Source organism: Carcharhinus amblyrhynchos, chromosome 9 (assembly GCF_965287045.1).
Source record: "Carcharhinus amblyrhynchos chromosome 9, sCarAmb.v2.hapA, whole genome shotgun sequence".
Classification (NCBI taxonomy): domain Eukaryota; kingdom Metazoa; phylum Chordata; class Chondrichthyes; order Carcharhiniformes; family Carcharhinidae; genus Carcharhinus; species Carcharhinus amblyrhynchos.
Window position 1 is genome coordinate 37,855,966 of NC_137332.1, and position 24,483 is coordinate 37,880,448.

Consider the following 24,483-nt stretch of genomic DNA (forward strand, 5'->3'; position numbering starts at 1 on the left):
TGATACAGATAGTGAGTCACTAGGCCACTTCAGAGGGCAGTTAAATATCAATGACTTGACCAGATAATGGTGGCAAATTTCTTTCCCTGAAGGATCTCCATAGGTTTTTTACAACAACTTATAGTTTCCTGGTTATTATTAGTGATATAAGCTTAGCATTCTAGATTTATTAATTAATGAACTGGTTTTAAATTCCCCACCCCCTCCCAGCTGCTTTGGTGAGAATAGCATTCATGTCTCAGCAATCAATGGTCCGGTAAAATAACTGCAATGCTATTGTACTCTGGAGTTTCATCACTAAGACAATTCTTAACTTGATAGCTGAGTGCTTTTGATTGAAAAAGAGAGATATATTTACAAAGCACCTCCCATAATCTCCAGACTAGTATTCACTTTTAAATTATAACAACTACACTGGCCAAGCAGAAATTTTAAAATCCCCACCCAGGTTGCACAGAAATCAACCCTTTTACTGCTGATGTGTGATGATGCAAAATAATTTAGAGGCCATGCACTTCAAGAAATCATCCACACTCAAGAAGAAGTTATAGGCAACCTTACTCAGCACATTCCAGGATAAACTTGGCTGAAGCCAATAAAGAAAATATATTTTGCTTTTCTCTGTACCACACCTGGATATACCTGAAATAGATTATTTTGACATTTATATGTGGGTACACAGAAGACAACCAAATAATGGGCAGCTACACAAGAGCAAGATGGAAAATTACATCCAGGGCATTAAATATCATTAAATTGAGAGTAAAATATTTAAAGATTAGAGCTTTGCAGTCATTCCATATAACCATTTTTACACTGACTGAACATGTCCTCTGGAGATTTTAGGAACAGATTAGACTACATTCTGGCAATTCAATTTTGTAGAATATCACAGCTGTCCCTGATCTTGTCACATTGATGTATTAACAGTAAGAAGGTGCAAAAGAGACTTAAACTCTCATATAATTGCTGTAGGGAACACACTGAAATCTGAAATTTACTGTTAGAAGTATAATTGATTATTCCCTGAACTTTGTTGATCATTTAATTGCCTACGTGGATGTATGAAAGCAGGCAAGATTCACATTACAGAAATATAACTTGATGGTCACAACACACGTGTCAGTGAAGTAAGTGTGGGCAATACAGAAAAAAGGCCACTCGGCCCATCAAGTCAGTACTGACTTTTTGAAAGAGCATCCTATCCAGGCCCACCCCGCTGCCCTTTCCCTGTAACCCTGTGCATTTACCAAGGCCAGTCCACCTAACTTGCACATCTTTGGACTGTGGGTGGAAACCGGAGTACTGGGAGAAAAGCAATGCAGAGACGAGGAGAATGTGCAAGCTTCTTACAGTCACCTAAGGCTGGAGTAGAACCTAGGTCCCTCGCACTGTGAGGCAGCAATGCTAACCATTCTGCTACTGTGTTGCCCTTTGTTTGTCTAACAACCCTGTTGTAATCCGCAAAATGTATGGCTTTTAATTAATAGTTTATATTGAAGACATCTGATGAAAGTGCAAGCATTTCTCAGGAGTAAACTAAGGGAATTATTCATGGATCACGTTTTCTGCCATTCCTATCCCTGATGTACCAGTTAGACATCACTGTATAAATATGGCGGTTGTCCTGATTACAGCCGTAGCTGTGTTTCTTCATTAGTCTGTATTTCATTTAGTATTTTTGTGAACTGCTGTATAATTTTTTTAATATATTGACTTTTCTCCAATAAAGGCTATGTACTTGGTATATCGTGCTCTTGAGAAGGAACCTGTGCCATTTTCCTTGTCGCCTGCCTTAGTACCACCTTCAAAGAGGAAAAAAGCCAGTGTTCCATCTTCAGTGCCGCTCATTCCATCTCCGCCTTCTTCCAAGGAAAGCCGACAATCCTTACCTCCTGTGGGAATTCTACCGTCTAAAACGCCGGTCGTCCAGGTAGCGCATTTAATAATGTTTCCTCTTTATACCTGTTTTCATTTGTTGATGTTAACAAAATATGTTGTTGATTGTGCTGTTCACTAGAGATTCTGACTCATCTCTCCCAAATGTAAAGTTGTAGTCGGGTGTATTTCTGACAAGCTTGTATGTTCACACTTGGCTGCTTTCAGAAAATAGAGGTCTTCCAATATGCAAATTTATTCTAACTTTGGTGTTCAGTGACTGACATTACTTCAAAATTAGAGACAGAAAATTATTTCTATTTTGATTCAATAAGCAACTTCTGGTGGTTTGTTAATCATTGATTTGGATGACTTTTGCCACCTGATTTACAGTCCTCAATTCCTATTATTTGCCAAAAGAAACACAATTTAGGAAAGTTCAAGCAGAATACTAATTAAGAAAGTAGGCAATAACATTTATAAGACTCTGGGTATTATTATATTCCTGACAGCCAGTTGGTGAAGGAAGAATCCAAAGCCAGTCTTTACTTGGGATACATTTATTCAAAGAGTGAAACATTACAGGTATATATATGTCTCTTTATACTCTCAAATAAAACAAAAATCAGTGAATTAAACAGAAATGTTCCTATACAGACCCTTCTGCACCAGGTGACCGAAGGTTAGGAGTGTGTGACTGTCGTGTCTCTTTATATGTGCACGTGTAACCAATCAATCAATGCCTTCCACCTGCAAATACTTGCCTATTAGGTATGCATGATTTTAGTACTTGGTATTTGAGGAATTTATTTTGGCACAAAAAGTTACTTCTCTTGCTCCTTGCGTTGAAATGTGGTTCCATAGGTCTCTGTAATCCTTGTTCCTTCCACAAGTAGTCAAAAACCTAACATTAAAAGGAAACTTACAAAATCAAACCAGAATGTCATTCCCAGAACTGATGACGCACACCAGCTCCTCAGGGAGCTCACTGGGCATGGAAAGCCTGAAGCATGTTGGTGGACACTGCATGCTCTTTTCCAAGGCCACCTGGCTGTGGGCTGTGAATATAGTTGCAGCAGAGGGGCAGACAGGTCAGATGACCATCTCAACCGTCCATTGCCTGGATCTACTAATGGCTGACTTGGCTACACCCAGAAGCAGGCTCACAAAGAGGTCCTCCTCCTTCCTTAGCCCCCTCTGCATTGGATGACCTAAGGTTAAGAGCACGTGACTGTTGTGTCTTTATATGTGCTTATGTAACCAATCAATGCATTCCACCTGTACATAGTTACCTGTTAATTATGTGTGATCATAGTCCTTGGTATTTGAGGAATTGATTTTAGCTCATAAAGATATGTCTCTTGCTTCTTGTGCTGAAATGTGGTTCCACAGCTCTCTGTAATCCTTGTTCCTTCCACAAGTATTTATTCTTCCTCAATTGCCCTTTATGTTACGTCAACTATTCAAAACTGGGGGTTATCACAACTGAGCATGCTCTTATTTATTCACTCATGCAGACTTTTATACATAGAGATGCTGTGGGCAACTATAATGCCATAAAACCTGCTGTTAGTGGTTGAGTAATGTTACCTTGTTTGCCATGCAATCAACGTAGTAAAAGAACAATGTGCTGTTTTTGTCATAGACTCACATTTTTGTCTTAAATTATAAAAGGAAGGGTTTCTTGCTACTTATGTTGTTGCTTTCAGGCACTATTCACTTGATTTAAATTTTTACCCAATAGAACTCGATTATCTTTTGTACAAAACACAATTGGAACTAACACATTGCTGATGATCCATGGTACAATAGGTCAAATCATGTTATCTAAATGAGGAGGTTACTTTCATTGTAATAATCTCCACTCAAATATCATATTTAGCATGTGTATACTGAGATTTCATAATTCAAAGTAAAATTATATTTACATATCCTATAGAATTGTATTTTGAACCTTTGCTTGCCCCATTGTCACCCCTTTTGCCTTGCATCATCATCTCTTTTGTCATTTAATCTCCCCTAGCCTCCCGTCCGATCATAGACCTTCTCTTTTGTTCTCCTCCATCCCTGCTTTCTGTACCTCTGCCCTTGTATCATACCTCTTACTCTCTTTCCTTTTCTTTCGAAAGGTTATCATTAACTCTGTTTCTCTCTCCACAGATACTGTTATAACTGCTGAGTATTTCTGGCACTAAGATTTCCAGGATCCATAACATTTTGCTTTTGTATAAAGTGTGATTTCTGAACTTTGAAAATTATGGTGCAGTTTATTACTTTACTTTGTGTTATTTTCCAGGCTGTAAAATGGGTTGTAACACCAGCTGACAAAACAAAATATGATGAAATCTTCATGAAAACTGACAAAGACCAGGATGGTTTTGTCTCTGGGGTAGAGGTCAAAGATATCTTCCTCACCACAGGTCTTCCTCCAGCAACACTGGCTCATATCTGGTAAGTGTTTAGTATCAATTTAGTGATAATCATGATATCACTTCTATCCACTGCAGTTCGCCCGATTACTCTTAAGCTTAAGAAGGGCAAAAGAAAGCACCTGTTCTTGATTGCTATTCAATAAAGTTGTACGTTTCTCAAGATATATTCAACTGGTATGATCTCAGCTTTCCAGATGATCAACTCTATTCCTAGTATTAATAGGGGTGATCTTACAAAAAAAGGTTTGTGCCAAATGAGTGTGAAAATAGAAAAGTTTCTGATCCGATCTTTTTCTTTGAAGGCTACAAATTAAATCTTGCGCCATAATGCAAAAAAAAGCTGCACAATCTGCTTCCTGCCAGTAGAAGGACTGGACAGAGTCTGTGGTCACTGGAACACCAGCTGCTCACACTGGAGGATGCTATTGCGCAAGCGCAGACCTGTCAGTTGCACCCCCCCTCCTCCCTCCGCCGTTGACAGTCTGGCCTTGCCCATTGCTGGCCAAACCCAGTTATTCTGTTTATTTTTATTACTTCAAGTTTAATATAAATGTAAAAATAACATGACAAAATATTATTGCAGTTTAAGAACATAAAAAATAGGAGCAGGAGTAGGCCATCTAGCCCTTTGAGCCTGCCCCGTCATTCAATAAGATCATGGCTGATCTGAAGTGGATCAGTTCCACTTTCCCGCTTTCTCCCCATAACCCTTAATTCCCTTGTTAGCTGAAAGACCCCCCCATCCCCAATTCCCTTGTTTATCAGAAATCTATCTACCCATGACTTAAATATATTCAACAAGGTAGCCTCCACCACTTCAATGGGCAGAGAATTCCAGAGATTCATCACCCTTTGAGTGAAGAAGTTCCTCCTCAACTCCATTCTAAACTGCTCCCCCCTTATTTTGAGGCTGTGCCCTCTAGTTCTGTTTTCCTTTCTAAGTGGGAAGAATCTTTCAACTGTGGAAACTGGAAGTAAAATGACCCAAATTCTAATTAAGTTAATTTCTACATATCTAATCCAAATCAGCAGAGCTGTTGAGTTGCCTCAATTTTCTGCTTTCGCAGGGCACTATGTGATACAAATGATTGTGGGAAGCTTTCAAAGGAGCAGTTTGCTTTGGCACTACATTTAATAAACCAGAAGATAACTAAAGGTGTTGATCCACCTCAGGCTCTCACAGCAGAGATGATGCCCCCTTCTGACAGTGCACAAAAGGTAATTTTTTTTTTAGCATGACTTTAGAATTGCAGTGATGTGACCAGCTTTGAACAGTTCTTATGAGGAGGATGTGGGCTGAACTACATGCTCCAACATTGGCCCTTGGCTTCATTTTCAGGAGAAATAAAACTAACTGCACTGACCTGAGTAGTGATTTAGTTATGTCCAAAACAATTCAAATTAAAGTATCGTTGTATTCTTACCACTCTAATTTTGTGATATTTCTTTTGATTTATGAAAGTGTGTGATAGCATGACTGATGTAAGTGATTGTGAATTAGTGAACCACTGTTACTTCCAATAACATTCTCCCTTCTTGCCATATGGTGGTTTCATGCACTCTACTCGTAAATCTTCTGCCCTTAACCATTTCCTTCCTGCCAGATAATGCAAGGCTCAGTAGCCATGAAATGAATGGAGATTTACTTAGAAAATACTTGAAGAATACTTCCAGCTTCAGGAAATGGAAGAAACAAGCCTCATTCAAAAGTGTATCAGTAGAAATATGAAATTGATATGATATGTGCTATAAAACTGATTCCAGCAACAATATAGATTGCAAAATTCTCGATGAATAAGAATTTTAAAGTTGATTTGTTGAGCTGTTATGAGCTTTTACATGTGACCTGGATTCTGCTGGCTACATAAAACAGCTCACGATAGTCCCATCCATCATGTCTTTAATTCTCTATGTTAAAGAGAGCTAGCTGCTCTTAATTTGTTTCATACCCTTTTGAATCATAGAATTTTGATGCACAAATGGTATTCATAGTGAGTTTATTATGATAAAAAAATTGCTGAGAACTCAAAACAAATCTCCATCCATCAAAAAGAGCAAGATTGGTTAACATTTTGAATGATTGCCCACTTCAGAACTGAATATTGAAGAACAAATAAGCACTTTGAATCAGAAAGAATGAGGAGAGAAAACACAATTGTTACTGGGGTCACAAATGTTAATAAAAGTAAGCACTTTCAAACAAAAAATAAATGGTAACAGACATATGAAACGTGCTAATATATGAATGCTGTCTTTAAAATGACAACGAATGGTGGCATTTTTTTAAAAAAAGTCAATCAAGACAGATTTGAAATTATAATAAAAACACTGTCATTCAGCTGCAGTTAAGCACTGATGTTATTCCAATCAATATTAAGTATTAGCATGTCCAGCAGAAACATCAAACCCTGTTTCTGAAGCTTGTACTAAATTTGGCCAGAACATTGTACATTTCTAGTGCTTGCACTCTCACCACTTCCTTTCATAACAAAGGGATTACTCTTCACCTTCACTTAATTCCATATTCCTGTTTGGACTTTCCTTTGGTCTTGTCTGCTGTTCTGATCATTCAATTTTAATTCCAGTTTGCATCCGTTTTGTCCATTTTTTTTGCATTTTACAAGGCTGAATTTCTCATTGCTTTCATGAGTTATAACTTCCTGTTGTGTTTTCCATCTGTCTATACATAGTTATAAGCATTTTTTTTGCATTATTTAACCATTTACTGATTTTATTAACTTTTCCATTTGTGATTGTGGTATCATTTGCTTGGATTTTCCATTCACTCCATTCTCTTTCTCTCCTCTTTTTCTGATGACATTTTATGCATCCCTTTATCTTCTGAAGAAGAGGACTGTCCAAGACATCAGCATTATTAGTTTGCCTTTCTCCATTCAAGTGAAAAATACTGCCTTCTCTGTTTTTGTTTGTGATTTTAGATTGTTCTGGTTCACTGTTCAGTGGTTAGCACTGCTGCCTCACAGCACCAGGGACCTGGGTTCAATTCCCAGCTTGGGTCACTGTCTGATTGGAGTTTGCATGTTCTCCCCATGCCTGTGTGGGTTTCCTCTCAGTGCTCCGGTTTCCTCCCACAGTCCAAAGACATGCTGGTTAGGCCCATTGGCCATGCTAAATTCTCCCTCAGTGTACCCAACAGGCGACGGAGTGTGGTGACTTGGGGATTTTCACAGTAACTTCACTGCAATGTTAACGCAAGCCTACTTGTAACTAATAAATAAAGCTTAAGCTTCGTTTAGTTTTCTTTTGGCGATGTTGCTTTTTTGTAACTTAAAAGTTAGGTATCTTGCAGCATAATTATTCTGTTACTTGGTGTAACAGTGGTGTAACATTTTCATTCAATCATTGCACATTGACATGATGGGCAGGAGGTTTAATCCTCTTTTCCTGTTGCATGTGCGATGTCTCAAGAACAGGGCCTTCATTCAGTAAGGACAGAAAATAAACTATGGAGAGGAAGAACTTTCTCCAATTAATTAAAAGCTTCTACCAGAAATTCTTCTGAAGGAGAAAAGTGTGTTGGTGACAGTCTAATGCTTGTTTTGTCTCAAGATTCGCTTGTTAATTTCTTCCTGCATTTCAGATCACTATAGCCATTAATGTAACTTAGTGAAACAACATGATTGGAAGTAGAAGTACATTTCCTGCGTTTGTGACTAATTATTTTGAATAATTGTGTTATTTTTAGTGCTCTTTGTTCTGAAAATTCTGATTTCCATTTTGTTGAGATGCTGCTTGATCCAAAGCAAAAATTCACTAAGAATGTGGTTCTTCGCAATTTGATTTTCCACAATTAATCCAGTTCTGTTTTGTAGCTTTACTAATTCTTGCTAAACCTTTCTTTCTTGCATTCTACTGGCCTCTGCTTTGCTACAGGCTCTATGCCTTTCTCACTGTGCCAGCCATCCTTGCTGCACTGCTTTGATGTCCATAATATGTGAATAACGTTGGAAGCCTAACGTAACACTTCTTCATTAAAAATGCAAGGTTAGCATTATTATTTACTGTTTAATCTACTACCTTCTATTCACTGTCTTGGTCATGGTAGCAGACATTTCTTTTTTGGATTGCTTTTTTTTATTCAATTAAGATTTTCATCAAGAACAATTTTGGAACAAATTTTCTTGGTAGACGAAATAAATTAATTCACGTTTCACAATCTGGCAGAGGAATTCAATGCTAAGGCAAAACCTTTCTCCCTTTTAAACTACATAATTTGTGGTTGTTTTACATTGACACATTAACTAACATTGACAAATGTGCTAAGGGTGGAGGATAGACTGTTGTTTGGACGCATGTTTTGCCCTGTTTTTCTGTGCTTCCAGTTAGCTTTAGGGTCACGTGTAGGATATCTAACATTGTTCTAGTTGTCTTTCTAGTTGTGCTGTTTCATTGGCAAACAGTTACTTGTACCTTAATCTGCTGCTCAGAATTAAAGTATACATTCTACTTGGTCGGTCAACCCTTTGGATTTGATACCTGATGATGTGGTGGAGTTGTTTTTGTGTTAGTTGATATTGTTGGAATTGCTAACTGTTGGGTGAGTTCAGGTCCTTAGAAAGTTGACTTTACATATATTTTTAAACTACAAAATGATTGTTGAGCTCTGAAATAAAATAAAGGTGTGAACTGTTTATGAATTCACCTGCTGAGATAACCTAAAACTTGCTTCCCACAGAATGGAGCAGCCCTGAACACTATAACTGATTTTTCAGCCATCAAAGAACTTGATTCTATACACAATGAAATTGCCGATCTTCACAGGTAAACAAAATGTTGTCGCTTTATATATACAACTCTGCATTGTTCCAGTAGGCTAAAATGTTGAATCAAATGATAGTTTAACATTGTAATTATTTGCCATTCTATAAAATAACTCTGAAAGAGATGGCAATTATTCTGTTGGTTCACTTAGACTTGATATTATAATTGCTGGTAAATACAAGCATGCACAAATTATTGTTTTTAGACTGCAGTAGTTCAAGAAGTTGGCTCACCGCCACCATTTCCTGGGCCATTAGGGATGAACAATAAATACTGACCTTGACAGCAACACTCATTTGAATCAAAGAATCCTACAGAGCAGAAGGAGGCCATTCAGCCCATCGAGTCTGCATCGATCACAATCCCACTCAGGCCCTATCCCTATAACAGTATGCATTTACCCTAGTAGTCCCCTGAGACTTAGGGCCAATCCACCTAACCTGCACATCTTTGAACTGTGGGAGGAAACCCATGCAGACACAGGGAGAACGTGCAAACTCCGCACAGGCACTGACCCAAGCCGGGAATCAAATCCGGGTCCCTGATGCTGTGAGGCAGCGGTGCTTGCCACTGTGCCGTTCATATCCCGTGAACAGATTTTAAAAAACAACCTTGTAATTGTGTACACAAAACAAACTGTCATGAAGTGATGCTGGACAAGCACCGGATATTTATATTGGTCTCTCAAGCACTGCATTTACTCTCTCCTGTCTTCCTTGTCAAAAATTGCAGACTTGTTGAGACATGAGTATTTTAATGAAGGATCTGCTATCTGATCATTTTTGGGAATTAAATATATTTCAACTCGTGTTTAAATGATCACAATTTCAGAATAAGCCTTATATTGTAAAGCACTTTCCTAAAAAAAATTCATTGAAGTAATTGTGTATATTTCAAATAACTTCTCTCTTCCCCTTTCCCTATTTGTTGTTACATTTTGTTTGATCCTCTCACAACTAAGAAATGGGCAGTACAAATCTGTTCTCATGACTATGACAGTAGCATTACTTAATCAGTCACCGAGGAACATGAGAGCAGTACAAGATGTTTTAGCTACCAGTACATATATTTTCAGATTTTCTGTTGTGAAACATTTTAATTCCACCTGGCATTGGTGATTTCATCATCCCAATTGCTCAGCTGAGATTAGGAAAGGTGTTAGTGAGATTGCTAGCAAAAACTCCAGTATCTAACAATTGTGTTATCCAACTCCTGAAAAGGTTTAGTATCTTCTGGGTTCCTGTGGGGCTAAATTCTCTATTTTGCACCAATGTAGAACGATGTTCTTTTGAACTATCTAATTCTTTTCGGGCAGCTTTAATATAGCTTTAATATTTATATTTTGTTTATAAATCCAAACTGTGCAATGATTGTGTTATGTAACTAATGGGTAGAAATGTATTAAAGCCATTACTGGGTTTGTGCCAGATATTCTATATTACATATTTTTAAAGAAGCAACAAACAACATGTATTTTAGAGCCTTTCATGTCCACAGTCCTTAAGTTTTGAAGGCAAATGTTGCAGCTAATTTGGGCACAGCAAACTACTTCAAAAAGCGATGCAATAAATAACAAATCAATCTCGTCATTTAACAGTCAAAGCTTGAATGTTGTCCAGGCCTTGCTGTATACGTGGACTGTATAATGCAGTATCTGAAGGAGTTGTGCATTTTACTGAACACTGTGCAATCATCATGGAACATCCCTACTTTTGACTTTATGTTGGAAAAAAGTTTGTTGACTAAAATCTAAAGACTAGCGTAAGGAACTCTTTTTAGCAATATCCTGGAGTTGGGATTTGATCTTCAACAATCATAACCATTTTCCTTTGTGTTAGGTATGATTCCGCAACTACTGAAGAGTTTCCCCCAAATTGCCATTGACCTCCATTTTGCTAGGACTCTTGATGCCACACTTTGTCTGATGCTACCTTGATGTCAAGGGCAGTCACTGCCACTTCCCTTCTCTTTTGTCTCATGTTTCAACCAATGCTATAATGAGAACTCGAGCTGAATGGCTCTGACGGAAACCAAACTGAACATTGGTGAGCAGGTTATTGCTGAATGCATGCTGCTTGATAGCATTGTTAATGATATTTTCCAATACCATTTTATCAATATATGGGAGGCAAGAGGGGAAAATCACTGACTGGTTGAAGCTAACATCACTGAAGTGGAATCTGTAATTGACACCAAGTAATCTGCTGGCATTAACTACAAGAGAGATCCGAGTGACAAGACTCTGCACTAACAGTTGCTCAAAATAAAATTCAACAAACTGCTAGGTACAGCACCAGACACCACATTAACATTCCTTGCTAAGGAACACCTTCAACAGCAAATAGACAGACTCTCTTGTACCTGTGAGGAGTTTGGTTTGACTGTTAGCATCAGGAAGACAAATGTCATGGTCCAGGATGCTGCCATATCACCATCAGTCAGCATTGACAATGTGACTCTGGAAGTTGTTGATAGCTTCACCTACTTAGGCAATCTGTCATCTGATGCAAGAATCAACATCGGCATTGTGAAAACTGCAGCTGTTTTATCCGAGCTGAGTAAGAGTGTGTGGACCAACAGCAAACTAACTGTGAGCTCCAAACCGCGAGTCTATGAAACCTGCGTCCTCCGTGTACTTCTCTACAGTAGTGAAATCTTGTGTGCTGGGCAAATGAAAAGGCTGAATAGTTTTCACCTTAGTTGTCGCAGATCTATCTTTGGCTGGATGAGGTCAGAAACTCAAGCCTTGGAGCGTGCTAATTCCATCTGAATAAACTTTATAGTAAACCAACAATGGAAGAAGTTTTCTATTGTGAAAGGATCGAGAACAAGAGGTTACTAATTTAAAGTGATTGGCAAAAAAAAACAGCAACATGAGGAAAAGCTTTTTTTCAAAAAAATAGAGTGAGAGGTTAGGATTTGAAATGAGTGTGTGGTGGAGTCAGATTCAAACAAAGTCTTCAAAAGTGAGTTGGGTAATTGCGTGGAGAGAAAGGACTAAGGGGGAAAAGGTGGGCAGATGGCTTAGTGCTATAGCGGAGAGCTGGTATGGGTGCAGCAGCCAAAATGACCTTCAGTGTTATGACTATTCTATGCTTCTATTCTATGATTGATTTTACCCTCATTTACCATTCAACTCATGCCCACTTCCCATAGGAGTCACTGGTTAATGATCAGGTCTGGGAGTGCTGTCAGCATAGACTGGAGTTAGAATCTATTCTGTGAGGTTCACATGCACACCAGGTCAGCTCACAAAGTCGTTAGCAGTTTTGTGACTAGCACTTTAGTGTGACTGCAAGTTCCTTATGCTTATTAACTTCAAAGTGTTCTGCTAAAATAATACTTTTGGCAAAATGATTTTAACTTCAAAATATTAATTATTGTAATTTCATTGTTTGTCTTTGGGTGCATTCTTTAAACAGAAAACCTCTGTAGGGTTTTTTATGGGTATATTGTAATGCTTGCATGTGTATGCACGCTCTTGCTTTCACTGTCACATACACTTGGTTAAATTGAATTGATTTATTATTGTCACATGTATTGGCATACAGTGAAAAGTATTATTTCTTATGAGCTATACAGACAAATGTACTGTTCATAGAGTGCATAGAGGAGGGGGAAAGGATAGGGTGCACTTCTGTATCCTTTTCCTGATGGAAGAGAATATATCCGGGGTGCATGTGGTATTTGATTTGACTTATTGTTGTCACAAGTATTAGCATACAGTGAAAAGTATTGTTTCTTGTGCATGATACAGACAGAGCGTACCATTCATAGAGCAGGAAACGAGAGAGTGCTGAATGTAGTGTTACAGTCATAGCTCGGGTGTAGAGAAAGATCAACTTTTTGCAAGGAAGGTCCATTCAAAAGTCGGGCAGGAGGGAAGCAGCTGTTCTTGAGTTGGTTGGTACGTGATCTCAGACTTTTGTATCTTTTTCCCGAAGGAAGAACGTGGAAGAGAGAATGTCTGGGGTGCATGGGGTCCTTAATTATAAGAACATAAGAAATAGGAGCAGGAGTAGGCCATCCAGCCCCTCGAGCCTGCCCCGCCACTCAACAAGATCATGGCTGATCTGTCGTGGCTCAGTTCCACATTCCCGCCCTCTCCCCATAACTCTTAATCCCCTTGCCTATCAAAAACCTATCAACCCATGTCTTAAAAAATATTGAGCGAGGCAGCCTCCACCACTTCAACGGGCAGAGAATTCCAGAGATTCACCACCCTTTGAGTGAAGAAGTTCCTCCTCAACTCCGTTCTAAACCACCCCCCCTTTATCCTGAGGCTGTGCCCGCTAGTCCTACTGTCCTTTCTGAGCAGGAAGAGCCTCTCCACCTCTATCCTATCCATCCCATTCATCATCTTATACATCTCAATGAGATCTCCCCTCATTCTTCTAAACTCTAACGAGTACAAGCCTAGTTTATTCAGCCTCTCCTCATAGCTCAATCCCCTCAACTCCGGAATCAGCCTAGTAAATTATGCTGGTTGTTTCGCTGAGGCAGGAGAAAGTGTAGACAGAGTCAACGGATGGGAGGCTGGTTTGCATGATGAACTGGGCTACGTTCGTAGCTCTTTGTAGTTTCTTGCTGTTTTGGTCAGGGCAGGGGCCATACCAAGCTGCAATGTACCCGGAAAGGCTGCTTTCTATGGAGCATGTGTAAAAATTGGTGAAATTCATAGCCTTCTGAGAAAATAGAGGTGTTAGTGAGCTTTCTTAACTACCGCGCCAGCGTGGATAGCAATTGTGCTGTAACAGACTCATTTGACAACAAAGAAAATCAGTGGAATGAACAACATGCATAATTTGTATTAAAACATAATCCTCAAACCATTTTGCACCTCTTTACCAAATACTGGTCATTCATTTCTTATATGGTACTCAAACATTTTTACATAACGTGCCCTTGCAAGTATTGTCACACTTCTCAGGACTTTCTGTGCTAACTTTTGGAAACCAATACTATTGTAGAATTTTCATCCAGTGTGAACCACGTGAATGGATTCCAGGCCTGGAGATCCTGGTTTGAAATGTATGATTTGGTCATAATGAACCTGTGTCAACACATGGTTTACTGTTTGTCACGAGAATTAATTGTTTATTTTTTAGGGAGATTAGTGTGGTTTAATTCCAATAAAATGCCTAATCGAATCTGTGAAAAAAGTCAATATCTTGTAAACATAACAAAAAATGTTTTGTACCCAGTGATTGATTCATGATTTTGGTCTTCAAAGCATTTGGCACCAACAGAAGGCAATGCTTGATTCTCCAATGGCCCAAACAGATAGTGTTTCTGTTTGAATGATAGTGAGCATGTGCTTGTAAGGACACACCGAAGTGACCTAATTATAGAGAGTTTGGATACAGGGCTGCAAAGTCAAGATTTGGGAAACCCTCGCCCCAAAAATACAAATGGAGCTTAACCAGCTAGCTGCTTATAAGTTCACTTGCAGGTTCATATGGAACCAAAATAGGATCCTTACTTCCAGTGACATTTATATTCTATTACTAACCCAGTCTAACTGGTCAGTTGAGCCTCACTAAGTGAACTTCCCACATCAGAAGAAACGTGATAACTAGTGCAAGTGACTATGTATTTAAATGTGAGTGCATTGCAACCGTTCTCTTGAACACCATCTAAAAATGCACATTCTGTGTCTCTTGTAGCTAATAAATAAACTGAATCTTGACACAACAGCTATTGGAAAGAAGGTGGCTTAAAATACTGTTCTGAGGGTCTGTTAATAGAAGGAAAGGAATTCAAATCCCCATTGGCACTATTTGGGAGAAGTTGTATCTGTTTTACAGTTAGATCACAGAAGAGAGAATTTGTATTAATGAGTGCTCTATCCTTTGGCAATTGGTGTAAGCACAACCTCCAGTGAACTCTTAATCATGGTTCTGTAATCAATGGATGTGACAAAGATGATCTAGTGGTCTTGCCCTCCTGATAGGAATGGGATTTGCAGATTAATAGTGGCAGTTCATGAGTGTTGTCATTTTTTGGGGAACGGTAAATAAAGGGCCTTGATACTGCAACTGAAGCAAGAGTTTATTCCTCTCCTTTCTGACATGCAACTTCGTAGTATTTATCTGTTTTGCTGAATTCTCATCCTTGTTTTCAATCCTTCTATGCCCCACCTCTCTCTACCTGTACAATCTCCTCCAACTCCACAATCCTGTCATAATTGCTCCACCATCAGTGGAGCCTTCTGTTGCCTAGCTCCTGAGCTCTGAAATTTCCTCTATATACCTCTTCGCCTCTCCACTTTGCTTTGCTCCTTTAAGACACTTTAAAACTTACCCTTTAAAAAAAATTATGGGATGTGCCAGCATTTATTTTCCATGTCTAGTTGCTCTTCAGAAGGTGGTGGTAAGTTGCTTTTTTGAACCGCTGCAGTCCCTAAGGTGTAGGTACATCCACAGTGCTATTAGGGAGGGAGTTTCAAGATTTTGACCAAGCAACAGTGAAAGAACAGTAGTTATATTTTCAAGTCAAAGTGGTGAGTGACTTGGAGAGGAAACTCCAGGTGGTGGTGTTCCTAGGTATCTGTTGCTCTTAACCTTCTAAATGGCAGTGGTTGTGGATTTGGAAGGCACTGCCTAAAGAACCTGCCTAAGGTGCGGTCCTGCAGGGCATCTTGTAGATGGTATATTTGACTGCTACTGTCCATCAGTGGTGGAGGAACTGAATCTTTGCGGATGGGTAGCAATCAAGTGTGCTGCTCTTGTCTTGGATGATGTTGAGCTTGTGTGTTGTTGGAGCTGCACTCATCCAGGCAAGTGGAGAGCATTCCATTACACTCCTGACCTGTCTTGTCGATGGTGGACAGACTTTGAGGAGTCAGGAAGTGAGTTACTGGCTTCCCTAGCCTTTGACTTGCTCTTGTAGCTACAGTATTTATGTGGCTAGTCCAGTTCAGTTTCTGGTCAATGGTAGGATGACCCCAGGATGTTGTTTGGGGAGATGCAGCCCTTAAGGTATAGGTGCATTCGCAGTGCTGTTCGGGAGGGAGTTTCAAGATTTTAACCAAGCAACAGGTGATACAATTGAATGTCAGGGATGATGGTTAGATCCGCTTTTGTTGGAGATGATCATTGCCTGGCACTTGTGTGGCTCAAATGTTACTTGCCATTTGCCAGCCAAAGCCTGGATATTGTCCAAATTTTGCTGCGTTTGGACATGGACTGCTTCAGTATCTGAGGAGTGATAATGGTACTGAACATTGTGCAATCATCAGCGAATGTGCCCACTTCTGATCTTACGGAGGAGAGGTCGCTTTTGAAGCAGCTGATGTTGGTTGGCTAGGACACTACCCCAAGGAGAGTCTGCAGTGATGTCCTGGAGCTGAAATCATTGACCTTCCACCACCACAACTGTTTTTCTTTGTGCCAGGTATGATTCCATCAACAGAGGGTTTTCCTTGATTCCCATTGACTCCAGTTTTGCTAGGGCCCCTTGCTGTACTCGGTCAAATGGGGCCTTGATGTTAAGGGCAGTCACTCTCATGTCACCTTTGGCGATCAGTCTTTTGTCCATGTTTGAACCAAGGCTGTTATGAGGTCAGGCAGTGTGGCCCTGGTGGAACCCAAACTGAGCACTGGTGAGCAGTTAATTGCTGGGTAACTGCCGCTTGCTAGCACTGATGATGATCCCTTCCATCACTTTACTGCTGATCAAGATTAGACTGATGGATAATTAGTTGGGTTGGATATGTCCTGTTTCTTGTGTACAGGATGTACCTTGGCAATTTTCCACATTGCCAGGTAGATACCAATGTTGTAGCTGTACTGAAACAACAGGCTAGGGACACGAGAAATTCTGGAACGCAAGTCCTCAGTACTATTGCCAGAATGTTGTCAGGGCTCATAGACTTTGCAGCATCCAGTGCCTTCAGCTGTTTCTTGATATCATGCATAGTGACTCTAATTGGCTGAAGACTGACATCTGTGATGCTGTGGACCTTCAGAAAAGGCCAAAATGGAGCGTCTGTTCGGCACCTGTTGCTGAAGACTGTTGTGAATCAGCCGGTGCCTCAGGGGTTGGTTCTGGGACCACAACTTTTCACAATACACATTCACGATTTGAAAGAAGGAACTGAAGGCACTGTTGCTAAGTTTACAGATGATAGAGATATACAGAGGGACAGGTAGTTTGAGGAAGCAGGGGGGTTGCAGAAGGACTTGCTCAGGTTAGGAGAGTGGGCAAAGAAGTGGCAGATGGAATACAGTGTGCAAAAGTGTGAGGTTATGTACTTTGGAAGGAGAAATGGAGACATAGATTATTTTCTAAATGGCGAAATGCTTAGAAAATCAGAAGCGTAAATGGATTTGAGTCCTTGTTCAAGATTTTCTTAAGGTTAACTTGCAGGTTCAGTCTCCAGTTATGAAGATAAATGTAATGTTAGCATTCATGTCAAGAGGGCTAGAATACAAGAGCAGGGATATACTTCTGAGGCTGAACAAGGCTCTGGTCAGACCCCATTTGAGTATTGTGAGCAGTTCTGGGCCCTGTATCTAAGGAAGCATGTGTTGGCCTTGGAAAGGGCCCAGAGGAGGTTCACAAGAATGATCCCTGGAATGAAGAGCTTGTCGAATGAGGAACAGTTGAGAACTCTGTGTCTGTGCTCTTTGGAATTTAGAAGGATGAGGGAGATCTTATTGAAACTTACAGGATACTACAAGGCCTAGATAGAGTGGAGAGGATGTTTCCACTAATGGGAAAAACTAGAACCAGAGAGCACAACCTCAGACTGAAGGAACGATCTCTTAAAACAGAGATGAGGAGGAATTTCTTCAGCTGAACAGTGGTGAATCTGTGGAACTCTATGCCACAGAAGGCTGTAGAGGTCAGGTTATTGAATGTCTTTATGACAGAGATAGATAGGTTCTTGATTAATAAGGGGACCAGGGGTATGAGGAAAAAGCAGGAAAATGGGGATGAGAAAAATATCAACCATGATTGAATAGCAGAGCAGACTCGATGGGCTGGATGGTCTGATTCTGTTCCTGTATCATACGTCTTATGGTGAATACTCCAGCCTTATCATCTCTATCATCTCTTTGGCCAAGCTTTCAATTATCTATCATAATTTCTCCTTGCGTGTCTCGATGTCATACTTTGTTTTATAACAACTCAAAATAAGTGATATTCAAAAAGGGAGGGAGGCAAAAAGCATGTAGGCTGATTAGCCAAACATCTACTGTTGGAATAATGTTGGGATCAATTATTAAGAAAGTGATAGCAGCACATTTAGAAAATCATAATCTAATCAAGCAGAGTCAGCATGGCTTCATGCAAGGGAGATTGGGTCTAACTTATTTATTAGAGTTTTTCGAGGAAGTCTCAACCAGAGTGGATGGGGGAAACCAGTAGATGTGTTGTACTTAGATTTCCAGAAGGCTTTTGACAAGGCACCTCACAAAAGGTCAAGTCATAAGCCTATGCACAGAGGATTGGTTAATAGGCAGGATACAGCGAATTGGTTTCATTTTCAGTTTTGTGACCTATAACCAGTGGGGTTCCACAGGGATCAGTGCTGGGACCACAACTGTTTATGTTGTGACTTAGTAACTTATTAGTGATCTAGAGAAAGGAAGCAAATGTATTTAGTCAGATGACGCAAAAATAATTGGAAAGGGAAGTCGTGAGAGGGATACAAACAGTTTACAACAGTTGATAGATTAAGTAAGTGGGCAAAAAGCTGGCAAATGGAGTATAATGTGGGAAAGTGTGAAGTTGTTCATCTTGGAAGGGAGAACCAAAGAACAGTATTATTTAAATTTAGTAAAACTTCAGAAAGCTGCAACATAAAGGGATTTGGGGATCCTTGTGCATGAAACACAGAAAGCATGAAACACAAGTGCAGAATGTAATCAGGAAGAAATAGGAACAGGAGTAGGCCACTTAGCCCCTCAAACCTGCCCCACCATTCAATAAGATCATGGCTGACCTTATAGTGGTTCAGTTCCACTTACCCGCCTGCTCCCCATAACCCTTAATTCCCTTATTGATCAGAAATCTATCTACCTGTGACTTAAACATGTTCAATGAGGTAGCCTCCACCGCTTCAATGGGCAGAGAATTCCAGAGATTCACTACCCTCTGAGAAGAGATTCCTCCTCAACTCTGTTCTAAACTGACTCCCCCCTTATTTTGAGGCTGTGTCCTCTAGTTTTTGTTTCCTTTCTAAGTGGAAAGAATCTTTCTGCCTCCACCCTATCTAGCCCCTTCATTATCTTATATGTCTCTATAAGATCACTCCTCAGCCTTCTAAACTCCAACGAGTACAGGCCTAATCTACTCGATCTCTCTTCATAAGCTAACCCCCTCATCTCCGGTACAAACCTGGTGAACCTTCTCTGCATCCCCTGTAAGGCCAAAGGCTAATGAAATGTTGACCCTTATTTCAAGGGAGTTGGAGTATAAGTGTAGGGAAGCTTTGCTGCAACTTTACATGGTATTGGTGAGACCACATCTGGAGTATTGAGAGTAGTTTTAGTCCTCTTATTTAATGAAAGATTTTATTTCATTGGATGCAGTCAGGGAAGTTTCACTAGGATGATCCTGGTATGGAGGGATTGTCTTGAGGAAAGCTTAAACGGGGGGAGACTATTCATTGGAATCTAGAAGAACGAGAGGTGATCTCGTCGAAACATATAGATTCTTAGGGTGCTTGAGAGGGTAAATGCTGAGAGGATGTTTCCTCTCGTGGAAGAGTCTAGGACCAGAATACGTAGTATTAGCATAAAGGGACACCAATTTAAGACTGAGGTGAGGTGGAATTTCTTCTTTGAGGGTTGTGAGTCTTTGGAACTGCTTGACAGAGAGCTGTGGGGGGCAAAGTCATTGAGTATGTTTAAGGCTGAGATGGATAGATTTTTGATCAGCAAGGGAATCCATGGATACAGAGAAAAGGCAAGAAAGTGGACGTGACGAATGTCAGATGATATTCCTACTGAATGGCAGTGCAAGTTCAAGGGGTCGAACAGTCTACTCTTATTCCTATTTCTTGTGGTCTTATAATGTTCCTTTGAAGAGCCTTTGGACATATAATTATGTTAACAGCACTATATAAATATGTTGTTGATTTGCTAAATTTTTAAATTTCTCCAATTGAAAATTGTGACATATATGAACTGTTGGTGATATGAATTATTACCTTTTAAAATCATTTAAAATGTTCTGTTCTGAACCAACTGAAGGCTCATTTAAAGTCACCTCTTGAAGGCCCTCGCTGCTTCAATGAAACATTATTAAATTGTATTTTAATTGCGAGGTGTCTGAATAATAGATACTCATCATTTTGAATTGACAATTGATGGATGAATTGTCCAGGAAAATCTTTAATTATAGTGGTCAATAATGCATGAAGCTTCGGTTGAAGTTTAAACCATCTGATCATGTTTATGACCTGAAGAAATTGTTAAGACGTTTGTTGAGTGCACATCATAGCCCAGAAGAAAAACTAAGTGCTTGGTGAAATGTTGTGGCAGACCTCTAAACCAGAGGTTTTAAGATCATCATAACTTAAATGTGCATGTGGTACACTTTTTAAAAAAATTGTGAGTAAATAGTCCCTAAAATAGAGCTGGGACCTTAATTTCATACCCGTGCTTCCATTTCATTTCCTATACTTGTTAATTATTCTTTAATTTATTGCTACTATTGAATCATGACAGTTTTCAATTGACCCCTTGTTTGTTTCATAACACTTCTGCTGCTGCTTTCTTGGCTAGTGTAAATCACCCTCATGCACTGTCACACAGGCTTTGTAGCCTCCTGCTATGATATATTCAGTTTCCTTGTCAAGCGGCACGTGTGGTATAATTAAACAGGGATGCACACAGGGAATTGTCCATTTAAATTCTTCTAAAAGCCCAATCAGGCATCTTGCGGGAAGATCAAGGGAACCATCCCCCACAATCTCTTTCTCCTGCTCGTGCCCCCCCCCCACCAACCCCTCATGCCACCATGTCCGCTACCCCATCAACAGTGAGTGAAATGAATGATTAATTAAATCCAGTATGTAGAGTCTCTGGAGCTGGGGAAGTTTTCACGTGACTGCTATTTCCTGGTACCTGAACTGATTCTGTGGAATCTGAAGCCCTTGTCTGCGTACACGGTGAGAGAGGGCAGGCTTGCAGCTGTTGGAGAACATCAGCCTTTGCTGATTATATCATGCAGGTCTGCTGTCATAGGATTCACTCTCGGCACTCAGTGGACCTGCGTTTGATTTTGAACCCCACATTTGTAATGTTAAACTCAGTGCCAACATAGAATGAAGCAGAATGTGCTGCAAAGATGATGCGAGTTGTAAGAGATTGTTTAAAATCTCCACGGCACCGCTCTCCACCCAGCGAACGGTGAGTCTCAAAACTGTCAGGTTATTGGTATTGGCGGGGGCGGGCGGGTGGGTGGGTGGTAGAAGATGGAAAAATGTGTTGTGAGGTAGAAATGATAACTGATAGGTCAAAAAATAATTGTCAGCCATGTTTGTGCACTGGGGACATATTTCTAGATGAAATCATGCAAACACTGTCCTGTTTGTGAAAATCCTACATTATAGATAGAGGTGGGGGAATTAGTATACAGTACATAAAAGCCACAATGCCAGTTCATTTATGTTGTATACTTTAACAATATATGCCAATTTAGCATTTCAATAAAGTGCTGATTTTGTGTGGTCAAAAATGCATTATTTGAAAAGACAAAATATCTCTTTTGTCAGATTCTGAAGGTCACTTTTTTTTTGTTTTTTCTTCAAAATAGGTTTATTGTAAATCACATTGTACCATATATTAGTTTGTTGGCATTAGCAAAAGTGCGTGTATAATTGTTTAAAATTTAGTGTTTTAACACTGAATGTTATTTAATGGTGGGATGATCTTTAGCTCCTCCTCTTCCTCTAAACTCTAGTTTCCATTAGCTGACAGCTCCCTAGCAACAGTGACATTTGTGGTGAGAAAACGTCTCATTGATTTTTGCCTCTGTATTTCACAAAACCCACTCCTGAGAGCAGACATTTTCATTCTCCACTGCAACTGGGCTTTTTGTCCATAGTTTAAAACAAGGTATATTGAGATCAAAACCAGGACCGTTAAGCATTAGCTCGCCGCCTGAAGATGCATTTGAAGGGCGAGTCAGGGTTTGGGAGCTGGCTGGCTGTTCCTGTTGTTGCCGATGTCCTTAAATATACCTGCCTTATCTGCTGGTCTTCCAGGGAGAAAAGCAGTGTGGAAGTGGAAATCAAAGAAAAGGAGGAGGCCATCAAACAGCGAACAAGTGAGGTCCAGGTGAGTGTTAATTGCAGCAATTTATTTTTAAATTAAAGGACCAGCATCTGCAAAGTCATCTTGCCCTTGCTATATTTTTCTGGCTATTTTTCAAGAGCTGAGATTTTGCCAGTTTTCCCGATGGTGAAAGATTTTAGTTACAGTATCAAGTCAGTTGCATCATGCAGAATTTTACTGAAGGCACGCAATGGCTATTTTTCATGATGACAAAATTGTGTTGTCATTGGTCAAAATGTACTTGCCGTAGTTTTGCAGTACATTCATTAAGAATAAATTAAAAATATATTGAACAATGTTTGAAAATATGTGATTGAAAAGGGAGGACTATTTTTAGCACATACAAATTTCTGATTGTTCAAGTGTAATGACATTTTAGTTCACACAGAGATTAGCCTAAAGTAAAAAGATCTTTTGCACTTCAACATTATGCTTTGCATATTTTTGCCTAAGATGTTGTTGGGCAGAGTTGGTGTTTAGTTTATTGTCCAACATCGCTGTGGAGGCTACCTTGTTGAATATATTTAAGTCATGGGTACATAGATTTCTGATAGACAAGGGAATTGAGGGTTATGGGGATAAAACGGGAAAGTGGAACTGATCGACTTCAGATCAGCCATGATCTTATTGAACGGCGGGGCAGGCTCGAAGGGCTAGATGGCCTACTCCTGCTCCTATTTCTTATGTTCTTATCGGGAATAAGATTCCTTGTGATTTAGTCCAGTCCTAGGGTACTTGCTGCAGTGACTGTATACAAATTGATCAGTAAAGAATTTGCATGGCAATTTCTTTAAATTGCAAGTTGTACTTGCCCTGGTTGCTGGATGGCCTTGATGGAGGAACTAGCTTAACTGGGCATTACTTCTATTGTAGCCTGTTTTTAATATGACCATCACAGATATCCATAACCATCATGATTAGCACCAAGATTTTGCTCTGAAATCCTCTCCCTCAGTAATAGAAACGGAACATTATAAAATCAACACCATACATGACATCATAGCTCATTCACAAAATGTATCAGTCATCCTGTTAGGTTGGGAGATTTAATTCAAACTAAGTTGGTACATTCTACCTGTAATAGCATTTTAGGGAGTCAGTAAGCAAATATTATGCATTTTCTTTCGGCAACATGCTAATTTTTTTGAGATTTGCAGCGTAGCATAGTGTAAAAATTAGTAGAGTTTTCAATTCACCATCCAGTGCTTTCCTGTAGTTTCCTTTTATGTTGTTTTTGCTTGGTTGCACACCGACTTTGATATGCTTAGCTTTTTTTTGTTATTGCATATTATTGCTATCCAGATATCCAGAAATAATATTTGATATTGACATTTTGTTTCTTATTGTATAAAAGCAGTAGTGTTGGACAGGGTAAGGTGTAGAAAATTATACCATTTGTCACTGCTTCAGAGGCAACATATTTTTTCAGTGTTACAAAGAACAATACAACACAGGAACAGGCACTTCGGCCCTCCAAGCCTGCACCTAACTCTGTGTTCCTAACTAGACCATCCGTTTGTATCCCTCTATTCCCACTCTGTTCATGTGGCTATCGAAATAAGTCTTAGATTATCCTAGCGTGTCTGCCTCAACCACCTTGCTTGGTAGTGCATTCCAGGCCCCCATCACCCTCTGTGTAAAATACATCCCCCGCGTATCTGTATTAAACCTTGCCCCCCCTTACCTTGAACTTGTGACCCATTGTGTTTGTCATTTCTGACCTGGGACAAAGCTTCCAACTGTTCAGCCCATCTATGCCCTTCATAATTTTATAAACTTCTATTAGATCACCGCGCAACCTCCGTCTTTCCAGGGAGGACAGCCCTAGTTTATTCAATCTCACCTCATAGCTAATACCCTCCATACCAGGCAATATCCTAGTAAACCTTTTCTGCACTCTCTCCCCAAGCCCCCACGTCCTTCTGGTAGTGTGGCGACCAGAACTGGATGCAGTATTCCAAATGTGGCCTAATCAACGTTCCACATAACTGCAACATCATATTGCCAACTTTTATACTCTATGCTCCGTCCAAGCATGCCATATGCCTTCTTCACCACCTTTTCCACCTGTGCTGCCACCTTTAAGGATCTGTGGACTT

The 24,483-nt window shown here is 39.8% G+C and overlaps 1 protein-coding gene across 1 annotated transcript in view; it reads left to right on the forward strand.

The window, feature by feature from the left end:
- eps15 (epidermal growth factor receptor pathway substrate 15) overlaps positions 1-24,483 on the forward strand; it is a 139,732-nt gene that overhangs the window by 54,980 nt on the left and 60,269 nt on the right. Inside the window, exons 9-13 of the mRNA XM_080195481.1 lie at positions 1,733-1,933; positions 4,175-4,329; positions 5,378-5,528; positions 9,007-9,092; positions 22,315-22,387. Coding sequence (XP_080051607.1) covers positions 1,733-1,933; positions 4,175-4,329; positions 5,378-5,528; positions 9,007-9,092; positions 22,315-22,387 — 666 coding nt within the window. The remainder of the gene's footprint in view (positions 1-1,732; positions 1,934-4,174; positions 4,330-5,377; positions 5,529-9,006; positions 9,093-22,314; positions 22,388-24,483) is intronic.